This window comes from Pleurodeles waltl, chromosome 3_2, assembly GCF_031143425.1.
Source record: "Pleurodeles waltl isolate 20211129_DDA chromosome 3_2, aPleWal1.hap1.20221129, whole genome shotgun sequence".
Taxonomy (NCBI): Eukaryota; Metazoa; Chordata; class Amphibia; order Caudata; family Salamandridae; genus Pleurodeles; species Pleurodeles waltl.
In genome coordinates this window covers 93,988,309-94,015,606 of record NC_090441.1, presented here as the reverse complement: position 1 = coordinate 94,015,606, position 27,298 = coordinate 93,988,309, and the positions used below count along the sequence as shown (strand labels likewise).

Sequence of the window (27,298 nt, the reverse complement as noted above, 5' to 3'; positions counted from 1 at the left end):
GTTCAGAAATTGCTAAGGACATACTCTAAAACTACGTCTTTATTCTCGGAGTGCCCATGCCATGGTTCAGCGGTATAGTGAGGCTGTGTTATGACACTTGATGGTGCATACGTGCAGATCACTGATTGTGTTCGCCTACATGTTTCAGCTTATTTTAAAGCCCTTTGGCATTCTTCAGGCCTGCAGATTCCCTGCCTAAACGCTAACAAGCTATGTTAAGCATGCACATTTTGAAGTGGCGGCCTAAGGCGCCCTTAGCTGTTCAGTTGTTAAAAAAACACCCAACTTGGGTACGTATGTCCCTTTAAACAAGTACATATATATGTTTGTCCTTTCAAACAGGTACAGAGGGAATTAGCACTTCCCTGTAATAGCACTTTCTTCAAGGGTACAGTGCTGCCAGGCATGGAGGCTATAAACTGTGGGTGGGGTGTCTTCCTTTGATATCCAAGTATATCTGTGAAATAACAGGTGAACCCAGAACTAGAGGATCCCTCTTAGGAGGCCCAGGCACTGTTTTGTGTTAGTGTTGTTTCGATGAACCAAACTCCTGCTTACCAAGAGAAGAGTCCTGCATCCCTGAGAACAAGTTCGTGATTGCCTTATGGCAGATGTGTGCATGTCTGATCACAGATGTTTTCTCAGGTAATTACAGAAACTGTTCCTCCTGTAACTGTCCATTTAACAAATGATTGTTCCTAACAGGAGAACAGTTTTCAGCACAGTTGGTATACAGTATTATTAAACCTGCTTTTTGTGTGGAGCAGCGTAGACCTTTTACACATTTTTAGCGCTCTTGTGTATATGACAGCCTTCATGTTATTTTTAGATTAAATAATAATTACTTTGTGACATGAACCTTTCACAACTGAAACAACAATGTGATGTACAGAACTGTGTTTTCCTGGCATAGGCCGAAGTAGTCCTCGATTAGGTCTCAACTCCATTTTGGATTTAGGATTAACCATGTCTTCAGGTCTCATTGGCGCCACGCGCATGCTGACACGCTCTTCCTGAAGAGCCTTGAAGAAAGTTCTTTAGCTAACTTGTTGCTTTACAAGGTCTTTTCCTGTTCTGTATTCTGTAGGCATATTCATTATTAAGGCTGCTATTGTTTCTGTAACTAGAATAAGGCTAACATGTCCGAAGACATTAGGTCAGAGGAAATTCATCAATATCAATTTAGAGGGATAGTGCTGGGATGGTGGTATTATATGACATTTTATGATACTGTATTATAATGTGATGATGTGTTGCTACATTTGCTCACACTACGCTGACTATGCGACTTATATTGTTTTCTGTGGTAAATTTTGTTTTACAAGGATATGTTTTTGGCCGTGAGCCAGTTCATTTTAAGCTTGTTGCCCAAGCTCTAGGGTTACTGTCTGACTTTCTGTTGATTTGCTGCAGATTCTGCACTTAGACTGTTTTTCAGATTTTGCGCATGCTGCATCTATTTTAAATTATTTCTGAGCTTTATGCTTAAGACTGAAATATTATGCAACTCAGTTGACTGCTATATTTTTGCTCTCTGTATTGCACTTAATATTCTACTAAGCCTTCATAGCTTTCAAAATTACTTATGTCACTCTTTTTGAATCAAGGCTAATTCTTTTTTATTGCCAGTTTAAGTGCTGTTTTGAATTTTATTTTTAGGGGCACAATTCCTCATCTATTCTTGAGGACAACATAATTCCCGATTCTGCCAAGGTACTTTATCTCTATATTATCAGATTATCTGCAATAGTTTCATTAATAGTATCAAGGCGATTTGGCCCAGTTTAGGGTGTTTTTCTGATGGGACCAGTTTTCCCACCGTTCACCAAATGTATCTCTGGAGTCCACCATGCTGCTATCCTTTTCCACTTGAGCATTCATGTCTTCCAGTGGTTGTAGGTTTTGCAGCAAGGTGTTGTTCTTTCCTCCGCCATTCATTTCTACTCTCTGCCAGGTTTACCATCTGCTGCCTTGTGGCAACTGTAGGAGATCCTTGATGACCCGGCATTATCACCCCACCAGAAGCTGGTGTGGAATGGAAAGGGAGTCAATTACACTGAGTGAAACAGGAAGACTTTGAAAGTGACACGTCTGGTATCAGCGTAAATACCTAGTGCCAAGTGCACTCCCTACCACAGGACTAAATTTTATTGATCCAATTAATTCTCAAAATTACCTTTAAACATGTAATAAACTATGTACACCCTTTTCTAATGGCAGGTGAACTTTGTTTGGAACTCAATAGTCTACTGCAAAATAATGATGCAGCTTTGTATAAAGCAATTAAACAGACAGACAGACAGAATCCTTGTCCACTTTCTGTCAGAAAATTTGTGAGCAATCTCATACTTTTAGAGGGCAGATCATTGCAATTCCTGGTAGGTTTCTGCTTTCAAGTTTAGTGAAGACTAGTCAGGATTTGGCAAAGTCCTTTGTAAAGAACCAGTGCCCTTTAAGATGAGACAATGGGTTAGTGAAGAAAATCATTGTCTACACAGGTGTGTGAATGATCGCGTTCTGAAAAATTCAACACCTGAATGTTCTTCACAAATACAAGATGGGTTAAGATTTTAGTTAATAGGTTCGATTTGATACTGGCTTTGAAATATTACAGATACACAGTCTAAGTAAGAAAATGTGGCCTGTCAGTTAGGTTTCACTAGTGATTCCCATTGAATTGCACATAAGCCTTCCTCATGCATATTCATGAGGCAGGTCGCAATTTGCAATCCATTAGGAATCGCATCAATCACAGTGATGGTGGCCTGCTGAGTTCAGCAGACTACCATGTCTGCGATTGCTTCTTAAAGAAGAAATCCTTTTTTTTTTTCAGATGCAGCCTGTTTTCTTGAAAGGAAAACAGGATGTGTTTAAAAAAAAAAAGATGAAACTTATATAAAAATATATTTTTTTACATATTATTATTATTAATATTTATTTGTAATTTTGTAGAGCGCACAGCTACCCAAACAGGGTTCCCGGCAATAAACCAAAGAAACAGTGGCAGTTGTCTCCCAAATTTAGAATAACCATGTCTTCAGGTTCTTGCAAAAGGCAAGGAGTGGGGAACAATTCCTTAGGATAACTGGAAGGGAATTCCAGAGCTTAGGACCCAAAACTGGAAATGCGCGACCACTCATCCGGGTCAAGCGAAACCTCGGAACCATGCACATATCCAGTCCAGATGCTGAGTTCTAAGGGAGAGGGTCGGCAGATAGGACAGTATCAGTTCCTGAATATAGTGGGAGCTAAACCCAGACTGGCTTTAAAGACATAGCACAGAGCCTTAAATTGAATATGCTTCGGGATTGTGAGCCAGTGAAGCTCTTGCAGGAGAAGAGCTACCAAAGCATGCCTCTGGAGGCAGAACAGAAGACGTGCTGCAGCATTTTGAACTGTCTGCAAGCAGCGGATAGAAGCTTGGTCTCCACCTAGATAAAGGATATTACCATAGTCTAATCTGGAATGGATTAAAGCTTGGATTAATATCTTTTGAGCTGGCAAGGGAACAATCCAGGTGATTTCCTAAGCCACTTGAGTATGGCAAAGCAAATGGAGGTCACCTTCACAATCTGAGGTGTCATCGACAGATTTGCATCCAGTAAGAAGCTTAGATTCTTAACTTTGGAAGACATGGTAGGATGAGGGCCCAACATGGCAGGCCAATGTTAGGGACCCCAAAGTTCAGGATTCTTGCCCAAAATCATCAGCTCTGTCTTATCGCTGTTCAATTTGAGCGAGCTGGTATTCATTCAGGTGGCGATTGACCTCAAGTCACAAGTAAGATTAGAAAGACCCTGCTCCTGAGCAGACGATAACGAGAAAACTGTTTGGGTGTCATTTTGTTAAGAAAAGACGGTCAAACCACAGCTCTTCACCACTTCTGCCAGAAGACAAACATAGATGTTGAAAAGCAAAGTACTGAGCACTGAGCCCTGTGGGACACCTGATCTTAGGCACTGCCTGACAGACACAGCGTTGGCCAAGAATACCTGAAAGGACCAATTGTGAAGAAATGAGGTAAGCCAGGAGAGCGCAGTGCCCTCAAGTCCCAATGCTGACAATCTCTCAATCAGAATAGAGTAGAACACGGTATCAAACGCAGCACTCCAAAGAGGGCAAATTCCATACTAGCCCTGTCCTGAAACCCGATTGTGAGGGGTAAAAGAGACCCCATCCCCTTTGCAAATGAGTTACTACCAGTTTTACACTGGCGGTATAGTATTACTGTTTTGCGACCGGAATTCCGTTGAAAAACAGTAATACATACCACACCGATCCGTTATTTGGAGGGGGTGCACTAAACACACACCTTCCAAATACCGAATTGTAAATGCAAAATGGAATTCGGTAACAGTTACAGATTCGTATTATGTACTTTGTACATTAGAAAAAGCATTCATCTGGTCGAAAACAGCCGAATCTGCGAATCGAGTCATTTGCGTCTAAAAAAACGCTTTGTACATCTGGTCCAAAATCTTTTTTTCAAAAGAAAATCACTCTCAACACAAGACAATAAAATGTTTGAGGATCTGATGAATCTTGCATCATCTAAAAATTCAGGTGCTTTGCTTGTGCTCTGTGTCAGTTGGCCCTGGAGAGTTATCCCTGCTGACAGCCTTTGGCTTGATTCAATTCACTCATTTTTAGTCACTCCGCAAGAACCTATAGAATGTTGGGGGTCATTGCAAAATTGGCACAACAAGAAAAAATGCGCAGTTACAATCTTCCCAAGACACCATTTAAGATTAATGAGTTTTATATGTGTTTGGAAGAATGCTGTATTTATCTGTACTGTCGTTCTAACATAAGAAGGGTTTCTCCTGTTTTCTTACCTAAGTAAATACATGATTTAACTTGTACAGCAGAGTGAATACATTCTCCCATCTCTACCTACCTAGCTCACTCCACTGTTGCTGAATGGGAGACATCGTTTTTCAGTGGTTGTATGCTAGAATATTGTGCTACAAAAAATCATAGCCAGAAGATCAACTACCAAGATATTGTGATACATAAATAGGCTTGTAGAGAGTTACTCTTACAGTAAAGTGGAGTAAAGAATAGCAAATCTGTACATACAAATCAACAACCTACTTTCACTATATTTTGATAGTTGATATTCTGGCTATGATATTTTTGTTACACAATATTTAAAACTTGATATTCTGTTACTAACCTATAGGCATGCCATATCCCCTCTTGTGGGGGACAGCCTATGTTAAGGCTCTGTACGGAAATTGAGAGAATGTCAACTCAGAACAACTTGTGACATATAGTAGGTAAATCAGAGGCTTAGGTAGCTGTTTTAGGCTTGTGTGTACTAGACAGGTGGTTTTAAAGTTAAAGCTGGCTCTTGCTGTGAGCAAGTGAGGGATTTAGATACTTTCAATGAAAGGTCCTCTTTCAAAAAGTATAACATAATGGAAACATCTGTGTTAGGAACTACTTGGAACTTAGTTAACTATTTCTGGGCCTTTGCAGTTCCAGTTTCTGCTGAAATCTACAAGTCTCCCCAGTAACCACTCTGTTACTTTCGGGATACCTCGGGGCATCTTTCTTAATCTGTGTATTCTGAAAAGAATGTACTCTTGATCACAAGTTTCACATGGGTGATTAAAGGCATGTTGCTCTACACACAGACTTCCACTAAATGTGTAATGTGTAGGTAAAGAAATGGAAGGGTGGTTCTATGCTGGGTACTAAAGAAGATATGTTAATTTTAAACTGGGTTCTAATGAACCTGGCTGCTCACCACTAATCCCTGGGTCTCAGCCAGATATTCTTGAAAAGGAGTACCCTGAAAAACCATGTGTATGTGTGTTGACTTTCTGTAGAAGCTTTCAGTCATATTGATCATCTGAGCAAGACTGAGACATTGTTTTGTATATAATCAATCTTTTGAGGATTCTATGTGAAGTGCCTTGATGTTTTGGAGAACCCAGTTGTTTGAAATGGTCTTTACACAATTTGGAGAAAAAAATCTGTCTCTGCCAGCTGATCTTTCTTTTGGAAAACGGGGACAAGGGAAATTGAATGACTGAATAAGATCTTGGTTGAGCTGGGAATGTTGACTTCTTAACTATTCCAAATCCCCCTTCGAGAATAGAAAAATGCAGTATGTACGCACCTGAAACCTTAGGTTGACTTGACACTATCATTGTGCATCTCTTAAGATCTTGGAATACACAGCTGAGACAGCTCTCAATACCTTTCCATACTGTTTTGAAAAATGAGAATGCAGCCCACATTCATATAGATGGAGAGAAAACAAGTGTCATTAAGCCCTTGAGTAACAGGAGGTGGGCACTTCTGCGGCCATCATGGTTACCAGTTTCTTTTATGACTGACAGTGCTTTAGTTTCGCTGCACTGCCTCTTTGAGAGATTTGCTGTGAACCATGCAACCACCATTCATATATGTCTAAGGCAAGCAGCAAACCCCCTCAGGCCCTCCTGCTTCTTGTCACCCCATCTCCTGTCTCACAGGTTTTTATTCACAAAACAGAAACAGATGCCCTTAACAAGATGTGAAGTCCAGTAAGTTTGGGGATATAAATGTACCAGCACCTCTGAGATCCTGCCAAGAAAGTGCAGCATCACATGCAACCTTTGTACTTTGAGAATTCAACTATATTTCGTTAAAATTAATTAATGTTGCTATTGCATGTAATGCCAACAAACTGATATTGGCTGCTTTGAAGCAGGGCATTGTTCACTGCTCTGCCTTCCTCATTCACTGTTCACCCTGCTTCATGTACTGCTCACTGAGACATTCTTTTCTCACTATGTCATTCATTATGCACTGCCTCGTTAACAGGCCTGTTAGACCTGACAGCCTTAGGGTAGTCACCCCTAACTTTTTGCCTGCCTCCCTCCTCGTTTTTGGATACTGTTTTTGCTGGTTTTTAGACTCTGCGCACTTTACCACTGCTAACCAGTGATAAAGTGTATATGCTCTCTCTCTGTAAACATGGTAACTTTGGATCATACCTGATTGAACTATTTAATCTACTTATAAGTCCCCAGTCATGTGCACTCCAGGTGCCTAGGGCATATAGATTAAATGCTACTAGTGGACCCGCAGCACGGATTGTGCCACCCACTTAAGTAGCCCCTTTTCCTTGTCCCAGGCCTACCATTGCTAGGCCTGTGTGTGCAGTTTCACTGCCACCTCGACTTGGCATTTAAAAGTACTTGCCAAGCCTAGAACTCCCCTTTTTCTGCATATAAGTCACCCTTAATGTGTGCCCTGGGTATCCCCTAGAGCAGGGTGCTGTGTAGGTAAAAGACAGGACATGTACCTGTGTAGTTATATGTCCTGGTAGTGTAAAACTCCTAAATTCGTTTTTGCACTACTGGGAGACCTGCTCCCTTCATAGGCTAACATTGGGGCTGCCCTCATACACTGTTGAAGTGGCAGCTGCTGATCTGAAAGGAGCAGGGAGGTCATATTTAGTATGGCCAGAATGGTAATACAAAATCCTACTGACTGGTGAAGTCGGATTTAATATTACTATTCTAGAAATGCCACTTTTAGAAAGTGAGCATTTCTTTGCACTTAAATCCTTCTGTGCCTTACAATCCACGTCTGGCTAGGTTTAGTTGACAGCTCCTTGTGCATTCACTCAGACACACCCCAAACACAGGGTACTCAGCCTCACTTGCATACATCTGCATTTTGAATGGGTCTTCCTGGGCTGGGAGGGTGGAGGGCCTGCCCTCACACAAAGGACTGCCACACCCCCTACTGGGACCCTGGCAGACAGGATTGAACTGAAAGGGGACCTGGTGCACTTCTTAGCCACTCTTTGAAGTCTCCCCCACTTCAAAGGCACATTTGGGTATAAAACAGGGCCTCTGCCCTACCTCATAAGACACTTGCTGGAGAAGAAACCGGAACCAGAAACTACATCCTGCCAAGAAGAACTGCCTGGCTGCTCAAAGGACTCACCTGTCTGCTTTCTACAAAGGACTGCTGTCTTGCTGTTGCCCTGCTGCCTTGCTGAACTCTTGTCTGGCTGTGAAAGTGCTCTCCAAGGGCTTGGATAGAGCTTGCCTCCTGTTCCTTGAAGTCTCAGGACCAAAAAGACTTCTTCCTTTCACTTGGACGCTCCGTGCGCCAAAACTTTCGACGCACAGCTTGTTTCGCGGCGAGAAAAACGCCGCACACCGACGCTGATCGACGCGACGCCCTCGGGGCGATCGAGACTTCGACGTACAACCTCGCAAGGACAAAGCCGCTCGACTTTCCAGGAGAAATCGACGCGACGCCCACCGTGAGTGCGAAACTTTGACGCACGGCCTCGCAAGGACAACGCCGCCCGACTTCCAAGGAGAAATCGACGCGACGCCTGCCGTGAGACCAAACTTTCGACGCACGGCCTCGCAAGGACAACGCCGCCCGACTTCCAAGGAGAAATCGACGCGACGCCTACCGTGAGATCGAAACTTCGACGCGCAGCCCCGCAGAACGACGCGCAGCCGGAAAACAAGCAGGAGAATCCACGCACAGACCCGGGACATCTGGTAATCCCCGCGATCCACAAAAAGAGACTGTCTGCGCGCCGGAAAACGACGCCCGACTTCCCCGCGTGGAAAAGACCGACGCAAGTCTGTGTGTGCTGAGGAGAAATCGACGCACACACCCCTTTTTCCACGCATCTCTTCTCCTGTGGCCCTCTGAGGAGATTTTCCACCAGAAACCAGGTACTTTGTGCTTGAAAGACACTGTATTGCATTCTAAAGACTTAAGACACTCTATATCACTTCCCTGTGATATTTCTACAATTTTCCATTGCAACTTTATTCTTTTTGACCTACAATTATCCTGATAAATATTATATATTTTTCTAAACACTGTGTGGTGTATTTTTGTGGTGCTATATGGTGGTATTGTATGATTTATTGCACAAATACTTTACACATTGCCTTCTAAGTTAAGCCTGACTGCTCGTGCCAAGCTACCAGAGGGTGGGCACAGGATAATCTTGGATAGTGTGTGACTTACCCTGACTAGAGTGAGGGCTTTTGCTTGGACAGGAAGTAACCTGACTGCCAACCAAAAACCCAATTTCTAACATTGGTGATCAGCGGTGAGGATAGGACTTGTATTTGTGCAGTGACATACAGTAGCTAAGTATTTCACTACATACCCACAGTTGAAGGTCAACTTGGTTTTTATCTCTTTTTGAAAATCCGTTTTTTCCTGACAATTTTCAAAAACTAAATCCTCACTCAACATGTCTCTGACTGGGTCTCAGACAGGGGACTTTGACCTAGTCCAGTTGGATACATACACGGTCAAACAACTAAGAGGATTCTGCAGGGCATTAAGGGTACCCACCCAAGGGGCCTCCAGAAAGGAGGACTTTCAAGTGGCGCTGAGGGCCTGGGCAGAAGCCCATTTAGAGGATGATGAGGAAGAGGAGCCAGAAAATGGCCCCTCAGAAGGATTTCCACTATCTATGGATGGTGTTACCACTGCAATTGTGCACCCTTCCAGACCAGGGAGCAGTGTCTCCATGCAAAGCCTGACCGCAGAGGAAAGGAGAGAAGAAAGGGAGTTCCAATTGCAAATGGCAAAACTGAAAATTGAGGCACAACAGGAGGAGAAGAGGGCAGAAAGAGAAGCCAAACAAGCTGAGGCTGAAAGAGCAGCCAAACAGATTGAAGCTGAAAGAACAGCCAAACAAGTGGAAGCTGAAAGAGCGTTGGCTGAAAAGAAACTATTGTTGGCTCATGAACTGAGTCTCAAGGAGCTGGAGATCAAGGCAAGACAGTCTGAATCCAGCAATAATGGTGGCAGCATACAGACAGGACCTGCTGGAGAAAAGAAGGTTCGTATACCCAAAAATGTGGTGCCCAGTTTTGTGGTGGGAGATGACATAGATAAATGGTTAGCTGCTTATGAAGTTGCACTAAGGGCTCATGAGGTTCCTGAAGGGCAATGGGGGGTAGCTATGTGGGGTTATGTGCCGCCATTGGGGAGGGACACACTTCTCACATTGGATCCACCGGATCAAAACACATACCCACTCCAGAAAGCCACTTTACTTGCCAAGTTTGGGCTGACCCCTGAGGGATACCGTCAGAGGTTCAGGGACAGCACCAAACAAACCACACAAACATGGGTAGATTTCTTTGATTTCTCTAGTAAGGCACTGAATGGATGGGTGCGGGGCAACAAAGTAGCAGATTATAAAGGTTTATATGACTTGATCCTGAGAGAGCATATGCTTAATGTTACTTATACCGATTTGCGCCAGCACCTAGTGGATAGTAAGCTGACTGATCCCAGGAAGCTTGCTGAGGAGGCGGACCTCTGGGTTAGCACCAGAGTGTCCAAAAAGGTACCTGGGGGGGACTCCCACAAAGGTGGTCAGGGTTCCCAACAGAAGAAAGAGGGGGGAGATAAACTTACAGATAAGGAACTCTCTAAAGGCCCCCAAAAGAATTCCCAGGGAGGGGGTGGCAACCCTTCCTTTTCCAAATTTGGGAAGAAACCAGGGACATTTGACAGGTCAGGAAAATCTAGCCCCAAATGCATGGAGTGTTACCAATATGGTCACTACAAAGGCGATCCACAGTGCCCCAAGAGGGCACCGTCCACTACCGGACAGGCGCCTGGGTTGACTAGTGTAGCACTCGGGGGGGAGATGGACCCCACTAGCTTTGGGGAGCAGGTAGAGATTTCCCTAGTGTCCCTGGGAGAAGGAGAAATGATGTCCAAGGTCCACATGCCTAAAAATACTTCCAAGTACCGGCAGTGGGTCCTCATTGATGGGCAGAAGGTGGAGGCTCTGCGTGACACAGGAGCCAGTATGACTACTATCAAGAGTCAGCTGGTGTCCACAGAGCAGATAATCCCGAATACATTCCACCAGGTCATAGTCGCTGACAACCGCGAGAGTCACCTACCGGTGGCTCGGGTTCCCTTTGAGTGGGGGGGGGTCTCTGGTACTCTGAAAGTAGCTGTGAGTCCTGCCATGCCTGTAGATTGTCTGTTAGGCAATGATCTAGAGCATACTGCTTGGAAAGAAGTAGAGCTCAGATCTCACCTGGAGATGTTAGGGTTACCTGAGTGGGTCTGCATGACCACCCGGTCCATGGCTGACCGAGAGGGAAGTCAAGGGCATCTGGAGCCTGGAACGATGGCCCAGGGAGCTGCCAAGAGGAGGGACGAGGGGCGCGGGAAACCGGCCCCAGAAGTTCCCACAGTGGCTGACGGGGCTCCTGAGGAGGAGACTCCCGAGCCAACTGGGGAAGACATTGCCACCCTAGGTGACTTACCGGAGCTTGCTGGCTGGCAAGTTGAGGGTGGACCCACCAGGGAGGAATTCTGCCAGGCGCAGAAAGAGTGTCCCACTCTAGAAGGGTTGAGGAAACAAGCCTTAAACCAGGCAGCAGGTGACGCCTCTGGCAATCACCACCTATATTGGGAGAATGATCTCCTCTACAGTGAGCCTAGGGTTCCGGTCTTTGGGGCAGCACGTGTGCTGGTGGTCCCCCAATGTTACCGAGCCTTCCTACTGGGTCTGGCTCACGACATTCCCCTGGCAGGACATTTGGGACAAGACAAGACCTTCAACAGGCTTGTCAACCACTTTCATTGGCCCAAAATGAGGACACACTCAGACAAATTCTGCAGGGCTTGTCCTACCTGCCAGGCTAGTGGTAAAGCAGGAAAGAGGGTTAAAATCCCCCTGATTCCACTTCCTGTCGTTGGCACCCCCTTTGAAAGGGTGGGCGTCGACATTGTTGGCCCCTTGGACCCCAAAACTGCCTTAGGCAACAGGTTTATCCTGGTTTTGGTGGACCATGCCACCCGGTACCCAGAGGCAATCCCTCTGAGGACCGTAACTGCATCGGTGGTAGCCAGAACCCTGATGGGGATATTTACCCGTGTGGGATTCCCCAAGGAGATAGTGTCTGACAGAGGCACTAACTTCATGTCCGCGTACATGAAGCATCTGTGGGATGCGTGTGGTGTAACCTACAAGTACACCACACCCTATCACCCCCAGTCTAATGGGCTTGTGGAGAGATTCAACAAGACCCTGAAAGGCATGATTGGTGGCCTCCCTGAGGCCATGAGGCGTAAATGGGACGTCCTCTTACCATGCCTTCTCTTTGCTTACAGAGAGGTCCCCCAGAGGGGGGTAGGGTTCAGTCCCTTTGAGCTTCTCTATGGGTACCCCGTCAGGGGACCCTTAAGCATTGTCAAGGAGGGATTGGAGAACGCTCCAAAGACACCCCCTCAGGACGTGGTCAGCTACATGTTGGCCCTCCGCAATCAGATGACCCGCTTCTGGAAAGAGGCCCAAAGTAACCTGGAGGCCAGTCAAGAGGTGATGAAACAATGGTATGACCAGAAGGCCACTCTGGTAGAGTTTCAACCTGGAGACAAAGTGTGGGTAATGGAGCCAGTAGAGCCCAGAGCTCTCCAGGACCGCTGGTCTGGCCCATTTGAAATAAAGGAGCGGAAAGGGGAGGCCACTTACCTAGTGGACCTCCAAACCCCTAGGAACCCCCTAAGGGTGCTCCACGTGAACCGACTAAAAGCTCATTTTGAGAGGTCGGAGATCAACATGCTTCTGGTCACAGATGAAGGAATGGAAGAGGAGAGTGAACCTCTCCCTGACCTCCTCTCTGCCCAAGAAGGTGATGGGTCCGTAAGCGGGGTCATTCTGTCTGACTCCCTGACTCTAAACCAGAAAGGAGACTGCTATGAGCTGTTGGAGCAGTTCTCCCCCCTCTTCTCCCTTACTCCGGGACTGACCCACCTCTGTGTTCATGATATTGACACCGGTGACAGTCTCCCTGTGAAAAACAAAATTTACAGGTTGTCAGATAAGGTGAAGGCCAGCATCAAGGAGGAGGTCTCCAAGATGTTGACGCTAGGGGTTATTGAGAAGTCCAGTAGTCCCTGGGCCAGCCCAGTGGTGTTGGTCCCCAAGGCTACTGCCCCAGGCGCGAAGCCAGAACTCCGGTTCTGCGTGGACTACCGGGGTCTCAACTCAGTCACACGGACTGATGCTCACCCCATCCCCCGAGCTGATGAGCTCGTGGACAGGCTAGGCGCTGCCAAGTTCCTGAGTACGTTTGATCTTACTTCAGGGTACTGGCAGATCGCCCTGACTGAGGGGGCTAAGGAAAGGTCCGCCTTTTCCACCCCTGACGGCCATTACCAGTTTCGGGTGATGCCGTTTGGATTGAAAAATGCCCCCGCTACCTTCCAACGGTTGGTTAACGGGGTCCTGGCTGGCAAGGATGCCTTCTGTGCAGCCTACCTGGATGACATAGCTGTCTACAGTTCCAGCTGGGAGGAACACCTGCTCCACCTCAAGGAGGTGCTTCAGGCCCTGCAACAGGCAGGCCTGACCATCAAGGCTAGTAAGTGCCAGATTGGGCAGGGTTCCGTGGTGTACTTGGGACACCTAGTAGGTGGTGGCAAGGTGCAGCCACTCCAGGCCAAGATCGAAACTATCAAGGCCTGGCAACCACCTCGAACCCAGACTGAGGTGAGGGCCTTTTTAGGCCTCACCGGCTACTACCGCAGGTTTGTCAAGGGCTATGGTACCATTGTGTCCCCCTTGACACAACTCACGTCCAAGAAGCAACCTAGGTTGGTGAATTGGACAGAGGCTTGTCAGAAAGCCTTTGACGCCCTAAAGGAAGCCATGTGCACGGCCCCCGTGCTCAAGGCCCCTGACTACTCCCAGGAATTTATCGTGCAGACAGACGCTTCAGAGCATGGCATAGGGGCAGTCCTAGCACAGCTAAATGAGGAGGGCCAAGATCAACCGGTAGTCTTTATTAGCAGAAGGCTATTACCACGGGAACAGAGGTGGAGTGCTATTGAAAGAGAAGCTTTTGCTGTGGTCTGGGCACTGAAGAAGCTGAGGCCCTACCTGTTTGGGACTCACTTCCTAGTTCAGACAGACCACAGGCCCCTCAGATGGCTCATGCAGATGAGGGGTGAGAATCCAAAACTTCTGAGGTGGTCCATTTCCCTACAGGGGATGGACTTTACGGTGGAACATCGCCCAGGGGTTGACCACGCCAATGCTGATGGTCTCTCCAGGTACTTCCGCCTTAGCGATGAGAGCTCCCAGGAGGTCGGGTAGCTCTCCCCACTTTCAGCTGGGGGGGACACATGTTAGACCTGACAGCCTTAGGGTAGTCACCCCTAACTTTTTGCCTGCCTCCCTCCTCGTTTTTGGATACTGTTTTTGCTGGTTTTTAGACTCTGCGCACTTTACCACTGCTAACCAGTGATAAAGTGTATATGCTCTCTCTCTGTAAACATGGTAACTTTGGATCATACCTGATTGAACTATTTAATCTACTTATAAGTCCCCAGTCATGTGCACTCCAGGTGCCTAGGGCATATAGATTAAATGCTACTAGTGGACCCGCAGCACGGATTGTGCCACCCACTTAAGTAGCCCCTTTTCCTTGTCCCAGGCCTACCATTGCTAGGCCTGTGTGTGCAGTTTCACTGCCACCTCGACTTGGCATTTAAAAGTACTTGCCAAGCCTAGAACTCCCCTTTTTCTGCATATAAGTCACCCTTAATGTGTGCCCTGGGTATCCCCTAGAGCAGGGTGCTGTGTAGGTAAAAGACAGGACATGTACCTGTGTAGTTATATGTCCTGGTAGTGTAAAACTCCTAAATTCGTTTTTGCACTACTGGGAGACCTGCTCCCTTCATAGGCTAACATTGGGGCTGCCCTCATACACTGTTGAAGTGGCAGCTGCTGATCTGAAAGGAGCAGGGAGGTCATATTTAGTATGGCCAGAATGGTAATACAAAATCCTACTGACTGGTGAAGTCGGATTTAATATTACTATTCTAGAAATGCCACTTTTAGAAAGTGAGCATTTCTTTGCACTTAAATCCTTCTGTGCCTTACAATCCACGTCTGGCTAGGTTTAGTTGACAGCTCCTTGTGCATTCACTCAGACACACCCCAAACACAGGGTACTCAGCCTCACTTGCATACATCTGCATTTTGAATGGGTCTTCCTGGGCTGGGAGGGTGGAGGGCCTGCCCTCACACAAAGGACTGCCACACCCCCTACTGGGACCCTGGCAGACAGGATTGAACTGAAAGGGGACCTGGTGCACTTCTTAGCCACTCTTTGAAGTCTCCCCCACTTCAAAGGCACATTTGGGTATAAAACAGGGCCTCTGCCCTACCTCATAAGACACTTGCTGGAGAAGAAACCGGAACCAGAAACTACATCCTGCCAAGAAGAACTGCCTGGCTGCTCAAAGGACTCACCTGTCTGCTTTCTACAAAGGACTGCTGTCTTGCTGTTGCCCTGCTGCCTTGCTGAACTCTTGTCTGGCTGTGAAAGTGCTCTCCAAGGGCTTGGATAGAGCTTGCCTCCTGTTCCTTGAAGTCTCAGGACCAAAAAGACTTCTTCCTTTCACTTGGACGCTCCGTGCGCCGAAACTTTCGACGCACAGCTTGTTTCGCGGCGAGAAAAACGCCGCACACCGACGCTGATCGACGCGACGCCCTCGGGGCGATCGAGACTTCGACGCACAACCTCGCAAGGACAAAGCCGCTCGACTTTCCAGGAGAAATCGACGCGACGCCCACCTTGAGTGCGAAACTTTGACGCACGGCCTCGCAAGGACAACGCCGCCCGACTTCCAAGGAGAAATCGACGCGACGCCTGCCGTGAGACCAAACTTTCGACGCACGGCCTCGCAAGGACAACGCCGCCCGACTTCCAAGGAGAAATCGACGCGACGCCTACCGTGAGATCGAAACTTCGACGCGCAGCCCCGCAGAACGACGCGCAGCCGGAAAACAAGCAGGAGAATCCACGCACAGACCCGGGACATCTGGTAATCCCCGCGATCCACAAAAAGAGACTGTCTGCGCGCCGGAAAACGACGCCCGACTTCCCCGCGTGGAAAAGACCGACGCAAGTCTGTGTGTGCTGAGGAGAAATCGACGCACACACCCCTTTTTCCACGCATCTCTTCTCCTGTGGCCCTCTGAGGAGATTTTCCACCAGAAACCAGGTACTTTGTGCTTGAAAGACACTGTATTGCATTCTAAAGACTTAAGACACTCTATATCACTTCCCTGTGATATTTCTACAATTTTCCATTGCAACTTTATTCTTTTTGACCTACAATTATCCTGATAAATATTATATATTTTTCTAAACACTGTGTGGTGTATTTTTGTGGTGCTATATGGTGGTATTGTATGATTTATTGCACAAATACTTTACACATTGCCTTCTAAGTTAAGCCTGACTGCTCGTGCCAAGCTACCAGAGGGTGGGCACAGGATAATCTTGGATAGTGTGTGACTTACCCTGACTAGAGTGAGGGCTTTTGCTTGGACAGGAAGTAACCTGACTGCCAACCAAAAACTCCATTTCTAACAAGGCCCTTCTGCTTAATTTGCTCAGCAGCCTACATCATTTGCTGGGCATCCTGCCTCCTTCAGTGCTGCTCTTGTCACTGATCAATCACTGCCATGCTCTTCTGGTCCCTCCCTCACTCAGTGGAAACCCTGCTTCATTCACTGATCACTTTTTCTATTGTACTGTTCACCTTGCTTCCTTCACCGCTAAATGCCTCGTTAATTGGTAATCCTGCTCATTCAATGTTCACTTTCTTTTCCTTGTGGTCACTCCCTCACACACTGATGGCTCTTCCTCAGTACCAGGACACTCTACCACCATTATTGATCACCGGCTCCGTCACTGATCTCCCTACATCAGTGGTTCCCAGCCTGTGGCCGGGTACCCCAGAGGGGGTCCGCAACGCCTCCTTAGGGAGTCCGTGACTGCTTAGAAAATAAAATATTAACAGAATAATAAAGTGTATATAAATAATGTGGCTAAATGTACAATTGAACATTTTAAAACTTACTGTAAATTTCAAGGAATTTGAAATTGGAGGCTAAAAATGAAATTAGTGTCCTCAGATGGATTCCTGGGAACAGTGCAGGGGCATCGAACAGAATATGGTGTTAACAATGTGTGGCTTCCGATGAATTAAGAAAAGCTCCAACCTTCCTATTAATTTTTTTTTTTTAATTTATATTTGTTTTCAAATTAAATAAAATGAATTATCATTTGTTTTTAATGAATGCTTGTTTCTGTATTTTTTGGGTATTGTTTTGTGTTTCAAATCATTGACAATGTTTAGGCCGGGGTCTCCAGCTTCTAATAATGACTCAGTAGGGGGATCCCCAGATTCCAATAAATGATTCAGGGGGGGTCCTTGGGTTCCAGTAATGATATAGTGGGGATTCACAGAAGTCAAAATACTAAGAACCACTGCCCTACTCCATTCTCTCGCTACAGGTCAGCAAAGCCTCAATGACTCACCCTCCTTCCTTGCTTACTTAGAGGTCAGCTAGCTAAAATGACATTTCTGTTGGAGCTGAGACAGAAATTACCAATTCACCCAGTAATTCCACATTTTAAGGGGAACCTGAAGGTCCCACTTAAAGTCACTGTTCCCTCTAATCTGAGTACTTGGACACCTACCCAGCATCTGTCTGCATGCCACGCACAAAGACTCTGAAGGCATCACTCAGCAATCTTTGAGAACAAAGGCTGTGATTACCACCTTCTAGAGATGGACCGACTAATGCCGCTTTGGAACTCACATTAAATAGTTTACAGATCCCAGGCTGTTTTACCGGCTTCTCTACATGTCATCACCTTTCACCTCATTTGCATTGCTAGAGATAAAGCTGTCGCCTAATTGTATGACACCTTGATACAGCCAATGTCAGCCTCTCAAAGGACTTTCGTCCATTCCGGTTAGTAGCAAAATAAAAATGATCTTTATTGAAAGTTAATTAAATCATATCAGCATGTAATGCAGCCATGGGCCTCCCAACAAAAGATAGAAATAATTTAATCATGGCGCTGCAAGACAAGACGGAAGTCCTTATCTTTGGCTCCACCCCCTCCGCATGGGATGACTCCTGGTGGCCTGCCACTCTCGGAACCGCTCCGACTCCCACCGACCATGCACGCAACCTAGGATTCATCTAGGACCCCTCACTATCCATGACACAGCAAGTCAACGCCATCTCCTCCTCCTGCTTCAACACCCTCTGCATGCCCCAAAAGATCTACAAATGGATACACACTGAAACCAGAACAGTCACCCAGCCCTCATAAGCAGCAGACTGGACTACGGCAAAGCCCTCTACGCAGGAACCACGGGCAAACTCCAGAAGAGGCTGCAACGCATCCAGAATGCCTCCGCACGCCTCATCCTGGACATCCCCCGCCACTGCCACATCACAGCCCACCTGAAAAACCTGCACTGGCTCCCAGTCAACAAGAGAATCACCTTCAAACTCCTCACCCACGCTCACAAAGCACTGCACAACACTGGACCAGAATACCTCAACAGACAACTCTCCTGCTACACCCCGACCCGGCTCATCCGCTCCGCTGACCTCACCCTCGCAACTGTCCCACGCATCTGCAAAACTACCGGCGGTAGATCATTCTTGCATCTCGCCGCCAAAACGTGGAACACTCTTCCCACCCACCTGCGCCAGACCAAAGACCTCCTTACCTTCAGGAAACTTCTCAAGACCTGGCTGTTCGAGCAGTAGCAGCACCTCCTCTCCCTCTTCTCCCTCCACCCTCCTCAGCATCTTGAGACCCTCACGGGTGAGTAGTGCGCTTTACAAATTCCTGATTGATTGATTGAAGTCACTTGTAAGTTACGTTACACCAGAATCAAAACTCTATGAAGACACCAAGCTCTAAACATTCAAAAATATGCGAGTCACAGAATATCAATCAATCCTCAAAAAAAGGTTCCGTACAATCACCGAGACCTATAGGTGGTGTAGCCACCAGCCTCTTGACCAAAGCTAAAATATTTAGCTACGGTGCTGCATAACATTTCTATAGACTATGCAGACTCCAAATTCCTCATGCCATGTATTACAAAGCCTGGGAACTGCTACTTGCCTTCAGGGGAACAGTCAGCAGATGCCTACATGCAGGTTTTGTCTCTATGTATGGTTGTCTGAAAGACAATGCTGTGGTCCTTATGAACCATGTGAAAGTGTGTGTGTGTGTGGTCAATGGAATGCATTTCAGTGAGGACCATTGTCACTATGGGGGAGGCGAGATAGCGTACTCATCAATGAAGAAGATCCCATCATGTTCAGGGGGTCACCAATGCTACCTTCCCAGTGCCTCAGTGCAAGTCCTCGAAGTAAATACCACGGTATTTTATTTACTCTTTTTTCACATACATGAAATTGTCTCTCATACTCCACATAGCCCAACCTGGGTGCCTTTGTTCTGTCTTTAGCCTCCAGTCCATACAAACACTACTTCCCAAACCTTGAGCCAGGGACCAGGAGGTGCCCACACAAGTGATTATTCACCACGATTGCTTTCGTAGTGGCTCCCGGACACTCGTGAGTGTGCACACGGTGTAGAACAGTGCCCACGCAAACATACTGCTGCCCCACATAGAAAAAGTGATAAGAGGGAGCATTGCTTATAGTCCTCAGTCCCTTTGCCCGGCCAACAAGGAGTTAGCAATGGCATGAGTATCTGTAACTTCTAAGGAAATAGTGACGGAGTAGTAATCCAGGCCGCTTATAGACGCCCCCATAGTGTCACCCTGTCCCCATCTGCTAATCCTGTCTTTCTCACTGACCACTCTACCTCTAGGACAGCTCACACCTCCTCATGTGCTGGTCACTATGGATGTCTCACTGGTCACTATGAGGTGTTAACTGACTACTCTGCCTTCCTATTGGCAACTCTGCATCCTTAACCGTCACCACGACCCTCTCGCAGTGTGACCCCCACTCCTTTACTCATTGGTCACTATGCATTGATAGCATCCTATCTGTCAAGGGTCCCCCTACCTTTTACTAAATTACCAAGTTGCTACTAAACCATTCTGTCACATGTTCACTAACCACTGCTGCCCACAATATGCTGTCCATTCCTGGGGTGCAAAAACTAAAATACTCACCGACCACTCCTGTCTACAATATGCTGTCCATTCCTGGGGTGCGAAAACTAAAATACTCACCGACCACTCCTGTCTACAATATGCTGTCCATTCCTGGGGTGCTAAAACTCAAATACTCACCGACCACCCCTGCCCACAATATGCTGTTTATTGCTGCTGCGCTAAAACCTAAATGCTCACCGACCACCCTGCCCATAATATGCTGCTCATTGGTGCTGTGCTAAAACTCACATACTCACCGACCACCCCTGCCTACAATATGCTGCTCACTGCGGCTGTGATAAAACCCTTATGCTCATCGACCATTTCTATCTACAATTTACTGCTCACTGCTGCTGTACTTAAACTCAAATGCTCGGCGACCACCCCTACCCACAATATGCTGTTCATTTCTGAGGTGCTAAAACTCTTTACTGAGGTGCTTAAACCCAAATGCTCACCGACCACCCCATCCCACAATATGCTGTTCATTGGTGCTGTGCTAAAACTCAAATACTCACCGACCACTCCTGCCCACAATATGCTGCTCACTGCGGCTGTGATAAAACCCATATGCTCACTGACCACCCATGCCAACAATATGATGTTCATCGCTGAGGTGCTAAAACTCTGTCACATGCTCACCGACCACCCCTGCCTATAAAATGCTGTTCATTGCTGATGTGCTAAAACTCTTTACTGAGGTGCTTAAACTCAAATGCTCACCGACCACCCCTGCCCACAATATGCTGCTCATTGGTGCTGTGCTAAAACTCTGTCGCATGCTCACCGACCACCCCTGCCCACAATATGCTGCTCACTGCTGCTGTGATAAAACCCATATGCTCACCGACCACCCCTGCCCACAATATGCTGTTTATTGCTGCTCTGCTACAACTCAAATGCTCACCGACCACCCCTGCCTACAATATGCTGCTCACCGCTGCTGTGCTAAAACTCTGTCACATACTTACCGACCACCCCTGCCTATAAAATGCTGTTCATTGCTGATGTGCTAAAACTCTTTACTGAGGTGCTTAAACTCAAATGCTCACCGACCACCCCTGCCCACAATATGCTGCTCATTGGGGCTGTGCTAAAACTCTGTCACATGCTCACCGACCACCCCTGCCCACAATATGCTGCTCATTGGGGCTGTGCTAAAACTCTGTCATATGCTCACCGACCACCCATGCCCACAATATGCTGCTCACTGCTGCTGTGATAAAACGCATATGCTCACCGACCACTCATGCCCACAATATGCTGTATATTGCTGCTGCGCTAAAACTCAAATGCTCAACGACCACCCCTGCCCACAATATGCTGCTCCTTGCTGTTGTGCTAAAACTCTGTCACGTGCTCACCGACCACCCCTGCCCACAATATGGTGCTCACTGATGCTGTGATAAAACTCATATACTCACCGACCACCCCTGCCCACAATATGATGTTCATCGCTGAGGTGCTAAAATTCTGTCACATGCTCACCGACCACTCCTGTCTACAATATGCTATTAATTCCTGCTGTGCTAAAACTCAAATGCTCACCGACCACTTCTGTCTACAATATGATGTTCATTGCTGCTGTGCTAAAACTCAAATGCTCACCGACCACTTCTGTCTACAATATGATGTTCATTGCTAAGGTGCTAAACCTCTGTCACATGCTCACCGACCACCCCTGCCCACAATATGCTGACATTGTTGCTGTGCTAAAACTCTGTCACGTGCTCACCGACCTCCGATGACTACAATATCCTGTTCATTGCTGTGGTGCTAAAACTCTGTCACGTGCTCACCGATCATTCCTACCTACAATATCCTGTTCATTGCTGGGGGGCTAAAACTCCGCCTCGTGCTCACCGACCACCCCTGGCCACAATATCATGTTGACTGCTAGTTAATCTGCCTCCTGTAGTTCTAATCGCTGCTGCTCTCTGGCGCAGGGGTGCTGGTGTTTGGCTGACATTATAATGTTAGTAACAGGCTCACATATTAGCCAAGTCAAGGCGCCAGATTTTTGGCAGGAAGGCGCCACTGAGACGATTTCAAGTTCACAGTTCACATCCCTTCAAGAAAACAAGATCCCCTTATAATATTATCTTATCTTGTTTGTGAGTGAGCATCATGTGTGACACGCCATCCTGCAGTTGACCCCCAGTAATATTCTCATTGTTTGGTGTGATTGGCTCCATCCTAACTAATACCAAAAACAACTATCCTCAGATGTACTTGTAGGAGGAAGCCGCATTATTTCCGATGCAAAACCATCACATAAACAGTTAGAATCTGATACCCTTAAACCAAGATCAGTACAGTGACGTCAGAGCACCTTCTGTGACACCTTCCGCTTTCTTCCGGTCTTCCTCTACGTAAAGCGCCGTCGCTAGGAAAAATCCTCCTCCAAGAATTCCGACAAAGGGGCAGAGCAGGAAACTGTACTCCAGGCTCCGAAAGGACCACAGCGGCGAGTCTCCCCTGCTGGCCTGGATGGCGTCCGAAATCTGAGGAGAGGAAACAAACCGAAGATCCTCATCTACTGCATTTCTGACAAAACCACTCAGACTACACAGAGGGGTAGCTAGGAGTAGCCGTTCCTACCCCAGATTCCTTTTTAGGATGTTAGCATCGCCTCTGGCCTCAGGGTCATACAGGCAGGAAATGGGCAGAAAGTAAACCAAACTCTGGGACATTGATGACGATGCACCAAACTGCCTGGGCTAGCAGTAGCCATGTCACTCGACTTCTGACCCTTGATTGTGACCTCATGTCCTACCCTTTAACCCTCAAGAAACTTCTGTCTGCTGTTAAGGGGCTAGAGAAGGGCAAAGAATGAAAAGTACAAAAAGTAAACAGGGCTTCTAAGGCCCACTTACTTTCTCTTACTGGTGCAGCCCTTTTCATCCCTAAGTCGAAGAGTAGCAAGGGAAGGTTTAAAGGGAAGCAGCTACCCTCAGCTACCCACAATTTGGCAACATATTCTGAGAGACACGTTTACTTTCTGTAGGTTCCACAGCTTGCCCTTACCTTACCAATCAGCAGCAAGTGTGCTGGGGACGAGAGGCAGGGTAAAGGGTCAAACCTGTGATGTCACCGTAGCTTACCTTATGAGGGATCTCAGTTCAGCTACCTCAAGCCCTTTGCTGAATTTGACAACCACAAACCCTGTGGAAATTAGACAAACTCAAGACTCCACTTTGAAGACAATGCCAGTTTGGCATTCTATGGGCATTAGTATGGAAATAATACTGGCTGTGGTAAATGCCCATTTCCAGAGGATGGTGCCCCATCGGGTAGTAACGCAATACATATGCAATCATGTATTACCATTTAACAAGGAACCACTTCCAATAGCTAAATAAATAATGATGTACATCCATGGCGGTCATCTTTGAATACATTGGAAATATTTGCTTAAACCCACTCAAAGATGGCCTAGGAGAGAGGCTCCGTGCACTGTGATAACCTTTGAATATATTTTCTTATGTAATACAAACCCATTTCTTGGTGCCAGTTGCCAAATACGTAAAAACCTATTTTAAAATGGATCCCGCCAATAACATGCCCAGCCAAAGAAAAAGCTGAAGGGGAAGGGGAAGGGACTTACTAGCAATAAAGGGTGGTGATTTTTTTTTTTTAAATGAGAGGTGCGGGGGCAGGGAAGAGAATGGATGACCTGGCAGAGGGGTGGGAGAACCAGATCAAGGACAAGCATGGATGAAGCTACATGGGGAGCAGAGCGGGAGCAAAGCAAAGGGGAAGCAGCAAAGGGCAGGGAGCAAGAAAGTGCATGCACTCCCATGGAGCGCCTAAAGAAACAAGCATTTCCAATGCAACTGGTCTTGCGTTTGCTCGATTTAGAGCTATGTGCGTTATAAATTCCTAACTGGATTTTTCTTGCCACATAAATTAGAAATGAAAAGTGAAACAGTTGGCATAAGCAAGCCGATTCAAAGGGCCACAGCCGCCATGAGCGTGAGCGCAAGAGTTATTGGCTCCCTGCATGAATGTCTAGAAAGGATCACGGCTGGGATGAAAGGCAAACCGAAACCGGAGGAGGGGCCATCACACGCTGTAACAGGAGAAAGCGTGATGTAGTATGATTACCAACAAAAATGTTCACTTAGTGAAATCACCTAGGAGGGAACTCAGCACACAAAGGAGGGACATTTCACAAAATGCAGCAATAAAAATGAAGCATTTCAGACAAGCACAACAACGAATGAATAGGCGCAGTGGGTGTGGTTAAAAGCCCACAGAGAGATTAGAACAGGCCAGAGCCTTGCACGTTCGACCCTAAAAAGTAGTTCCTTGAACGTAAGCAATGTCAGCAGTCAAAGGGTGCAAGTAAACTAATCAGAACACTATGAGACCTAAAAGAGCCAGAATCAGGCAAAGATAGGGAGGTAAGCTGTCAAATCGAGGAGAAAACTGAGATAGATAACAAAGCCATCCAGTCGATGTATATTGGAAAAACTGGTCCTAAAAAAAAGACCACCCACCATGGGTGATTAACGATTTGCAGATAACGCAACAGGGATCTTGTAGCTAAAAAGCCATTACCATAGCCAGAGTGTTTGGTGACCTGATGTAAATTGCACTTCAGATTTCAGCAGCTGATTCTTGCACAGCTTTGATCTGATGTTAATTTCAATGGTAATTACACAATTTACAATTAGTATTTCTGCCTATGCAGCATCTGTTAGTTTTCATTGAAGTACTACAAACTCACTTTTCCATAATTATATAATTATTACAAAGCCATTGTTTAATCCATCAATGAATCTATTGACTATCAATGAATGGAACCTAATAATAACATTGGGTGAGCAATCTATCTACTACTCCAGTATTACTCACCACGACTCATAGGAAGTACAAAAGTTGTGTATTCAGCATGTTAGGTTTAAGGCGTCTATGCAGGGACCAGCAGCCCTGAAACTATCAGTTTAGGAGACGGTCTACTCTTAACGGCAATGATCACAAAAGCTGCAGTTGGTTTCTTTGAGTACTGTTTTCTTGAACTTACCCATGCACTCATGCCCATTTGTGGCTAACACTCATCCATACAGGTGAGACAGCTGGCGGTCACTGGTTATGTCAGTGGTGCTGAAGGGTAACTGATGCTAGCAGATGTCAAATGCTAACCAAACACTTATATTTTGTCTGCTGTCCCTAGGGCATTCTTTATGGAACAATCAGACCCATTACTCTATCATCAACAGGATGCTTGGGGACTTTCCAACGTTCCTAGAAGGCCTTAACCATCAATTTCACCAAATGGGCCTAGTCTCTTGAATTGCCTGGACTCCTTTGCACCTTCCATTCCAACTCTACTCCTTTCTGAAAAGAATCTACCACTCAAAAAGTGCAACATATCTTTTTCTCTTTTCTGACCACTTTACAAGGCGAAAACAAGGGGAATTAAAAGGAAAAGAGAACTGACAGAATTTTAATGGAATAAAATTTGTGGGCATGATTTGGTGTGATGACAAGTAGTCATCAGAGGAGGGATTGATGAAGCAGAAATGAAGGTTTTATGTTGTGGTCTGGTCGGTTTAGTAGGTTGATCGGGCGTGGTCAACGAGTCGGTACGTGTGTTAAGGGAGTGAAAGAAACTTCGACTTCGGGCTTTGACAAAATTCTAAGTGCACTAGAATAGATCACTGACAAGTTGAGAGCAGAGTCTGCGGGTCAGATTTTGCTTGCGAACGTGGGGACCGAGAAAGATGGAATAACTGCCGAGGCTAGTGAAAAATCCCTAAGGTCCTGAAGCGATTGTGTTACCCCTCCTGTAGTAAACCGACAGATCTGTTTTATATTTTTGGTAGCTCGCGATACATGCAAGAAGTTGTTACGAGAGGAGCTGAGTGAAGGAAGACTAGCCGCGAGGCTTTGTCAGCCGCAGTGTGTGTGAGTGTGATGTCACTAGGAGCCACGCTGGGATAGGTTGGTTGCAGAGAAGGGTCGCGCACGGATTGGACGCAGTCCGTGGGGCTCGATTGGAAGGGGAAAGGCAAGCGAAGAGTATTCCGGGAATTAAAGTCACCTATTGATTACAAACTTTGTGAAATAAAAGACGAGAAAAATGAAATTTTTTAAAGCATTTAGGAGTGCGATGAAGGGGGAGTCTTACATCAAAGCGAGCGTAGGAGAGGAGACGCCGCCCGAAGGTACACCAGCTTACATTGTAATGGAAGAGAAGGGGGTAGCTCCGTGTCTTTGGCTAAAGCAATGGCACAAGCTGACAGAGAAACATGGGAGCGTAGCGTTCCCGATCCATGGGACATTCAGTATAAGGATCCTAGAGAATTTGAGATTTGCGATGTACGACATGAAAGTACCTCCAAGGCCAGCTCAGTTTGAGGCTCTAGCAATTTGGGAACTAATGGCTAGACAAAGGCAGCAAAAAAAGTTAGAGACCAGGATAAGGAAGGTAGAAAAGACACTAGCGGACGCTAGGTGGGATAATGCACAGAAGGTGTGGAGGTCAGATGTATTGCAGGGGATAAAATTGTTTCCCGCAATTACTAAGGAAGAAGAGGAGACAGGTAAGAAAGCTACCTGTAAGACAAACAGGAGGTGTTCCAAGGATAGAGAGGACGAGGAAAAGTTGAGAAGAGAAGAGGAGTTAGAGGATGAGGAGTTAATAATGCAATTGCTGAACGACCGTCCACCACCTTATGCGGAGAGTGGACAAGGTCCAAGTACCAGTTCTGCCCCTCCGGCATCGGTCCAGAACGGTGAAACTCAGAGTTCAGGAGCATCATCGGGATCTAAGGACCCAAGTCTACTGTTCACCCCGCAGATACCGCAGGTTAGGAGAATATATCCAGATGTGCCCATGTTGAAACCAGCAGAAAATTATCAGCCGCAGATGCCAGGGTACTACAGCAGTGACAATAATACGGGAATGATTCTAGATCCAACCACAATGGGAGGACAGAATGGTCACAACCCAACATTGGCACAAGCTGAATCAACTCAGTTTTTGATGCCTCAAAAGCAGATGCAGGGGGGAAACGCACATGCTCAGATGACGGGGAGTCAGATGGGCATGCCGGCAATGATGACCCATAGTGTGGGAATGAACGTGCCTCAGAACATGGGAAATAGACAAAACCCAGATGCGATATCACTACCCATTACTGTAGGTCCACCGGTACCTTTGTACAGTCAGCCTAACCTGGGTATGAGCAGTCAAGGATCAATGCTGCAGAGTGGGACCGAAAAGAGGTGCATAGAAAACACTCCAGGGATAACTCCGATAGCGGCTCAGCCAACTGGATCTGGGACCTTGATGGAG

At 46.5% G+C, this 27,298-nt stretch overlaps 1 protein-coding gene across 1 annotated transcript in view; it reads right to left on the bottom strand.

Annotated features, from left to right (window-relative positions):
- The window catches only part of LOC138286527 (protein spinster homolog 3-like), a 389,154-nt gene that overhangs the window by 16,884 nt on the left and 344,972 nt on the right, over window positions 1-27,298 (bottom strand). Inside the window, exon 11 of the mRNA XM_069226888.1 lies at window positions 22,325-22,496. Coding sequence (XP_069082989.1) covers window positions 22,325-22,496 — 172 coding nt within the window. The remainder of the gene's footprint in view (window positions 1-22,324; window positions 22,497-27,298) is intronic.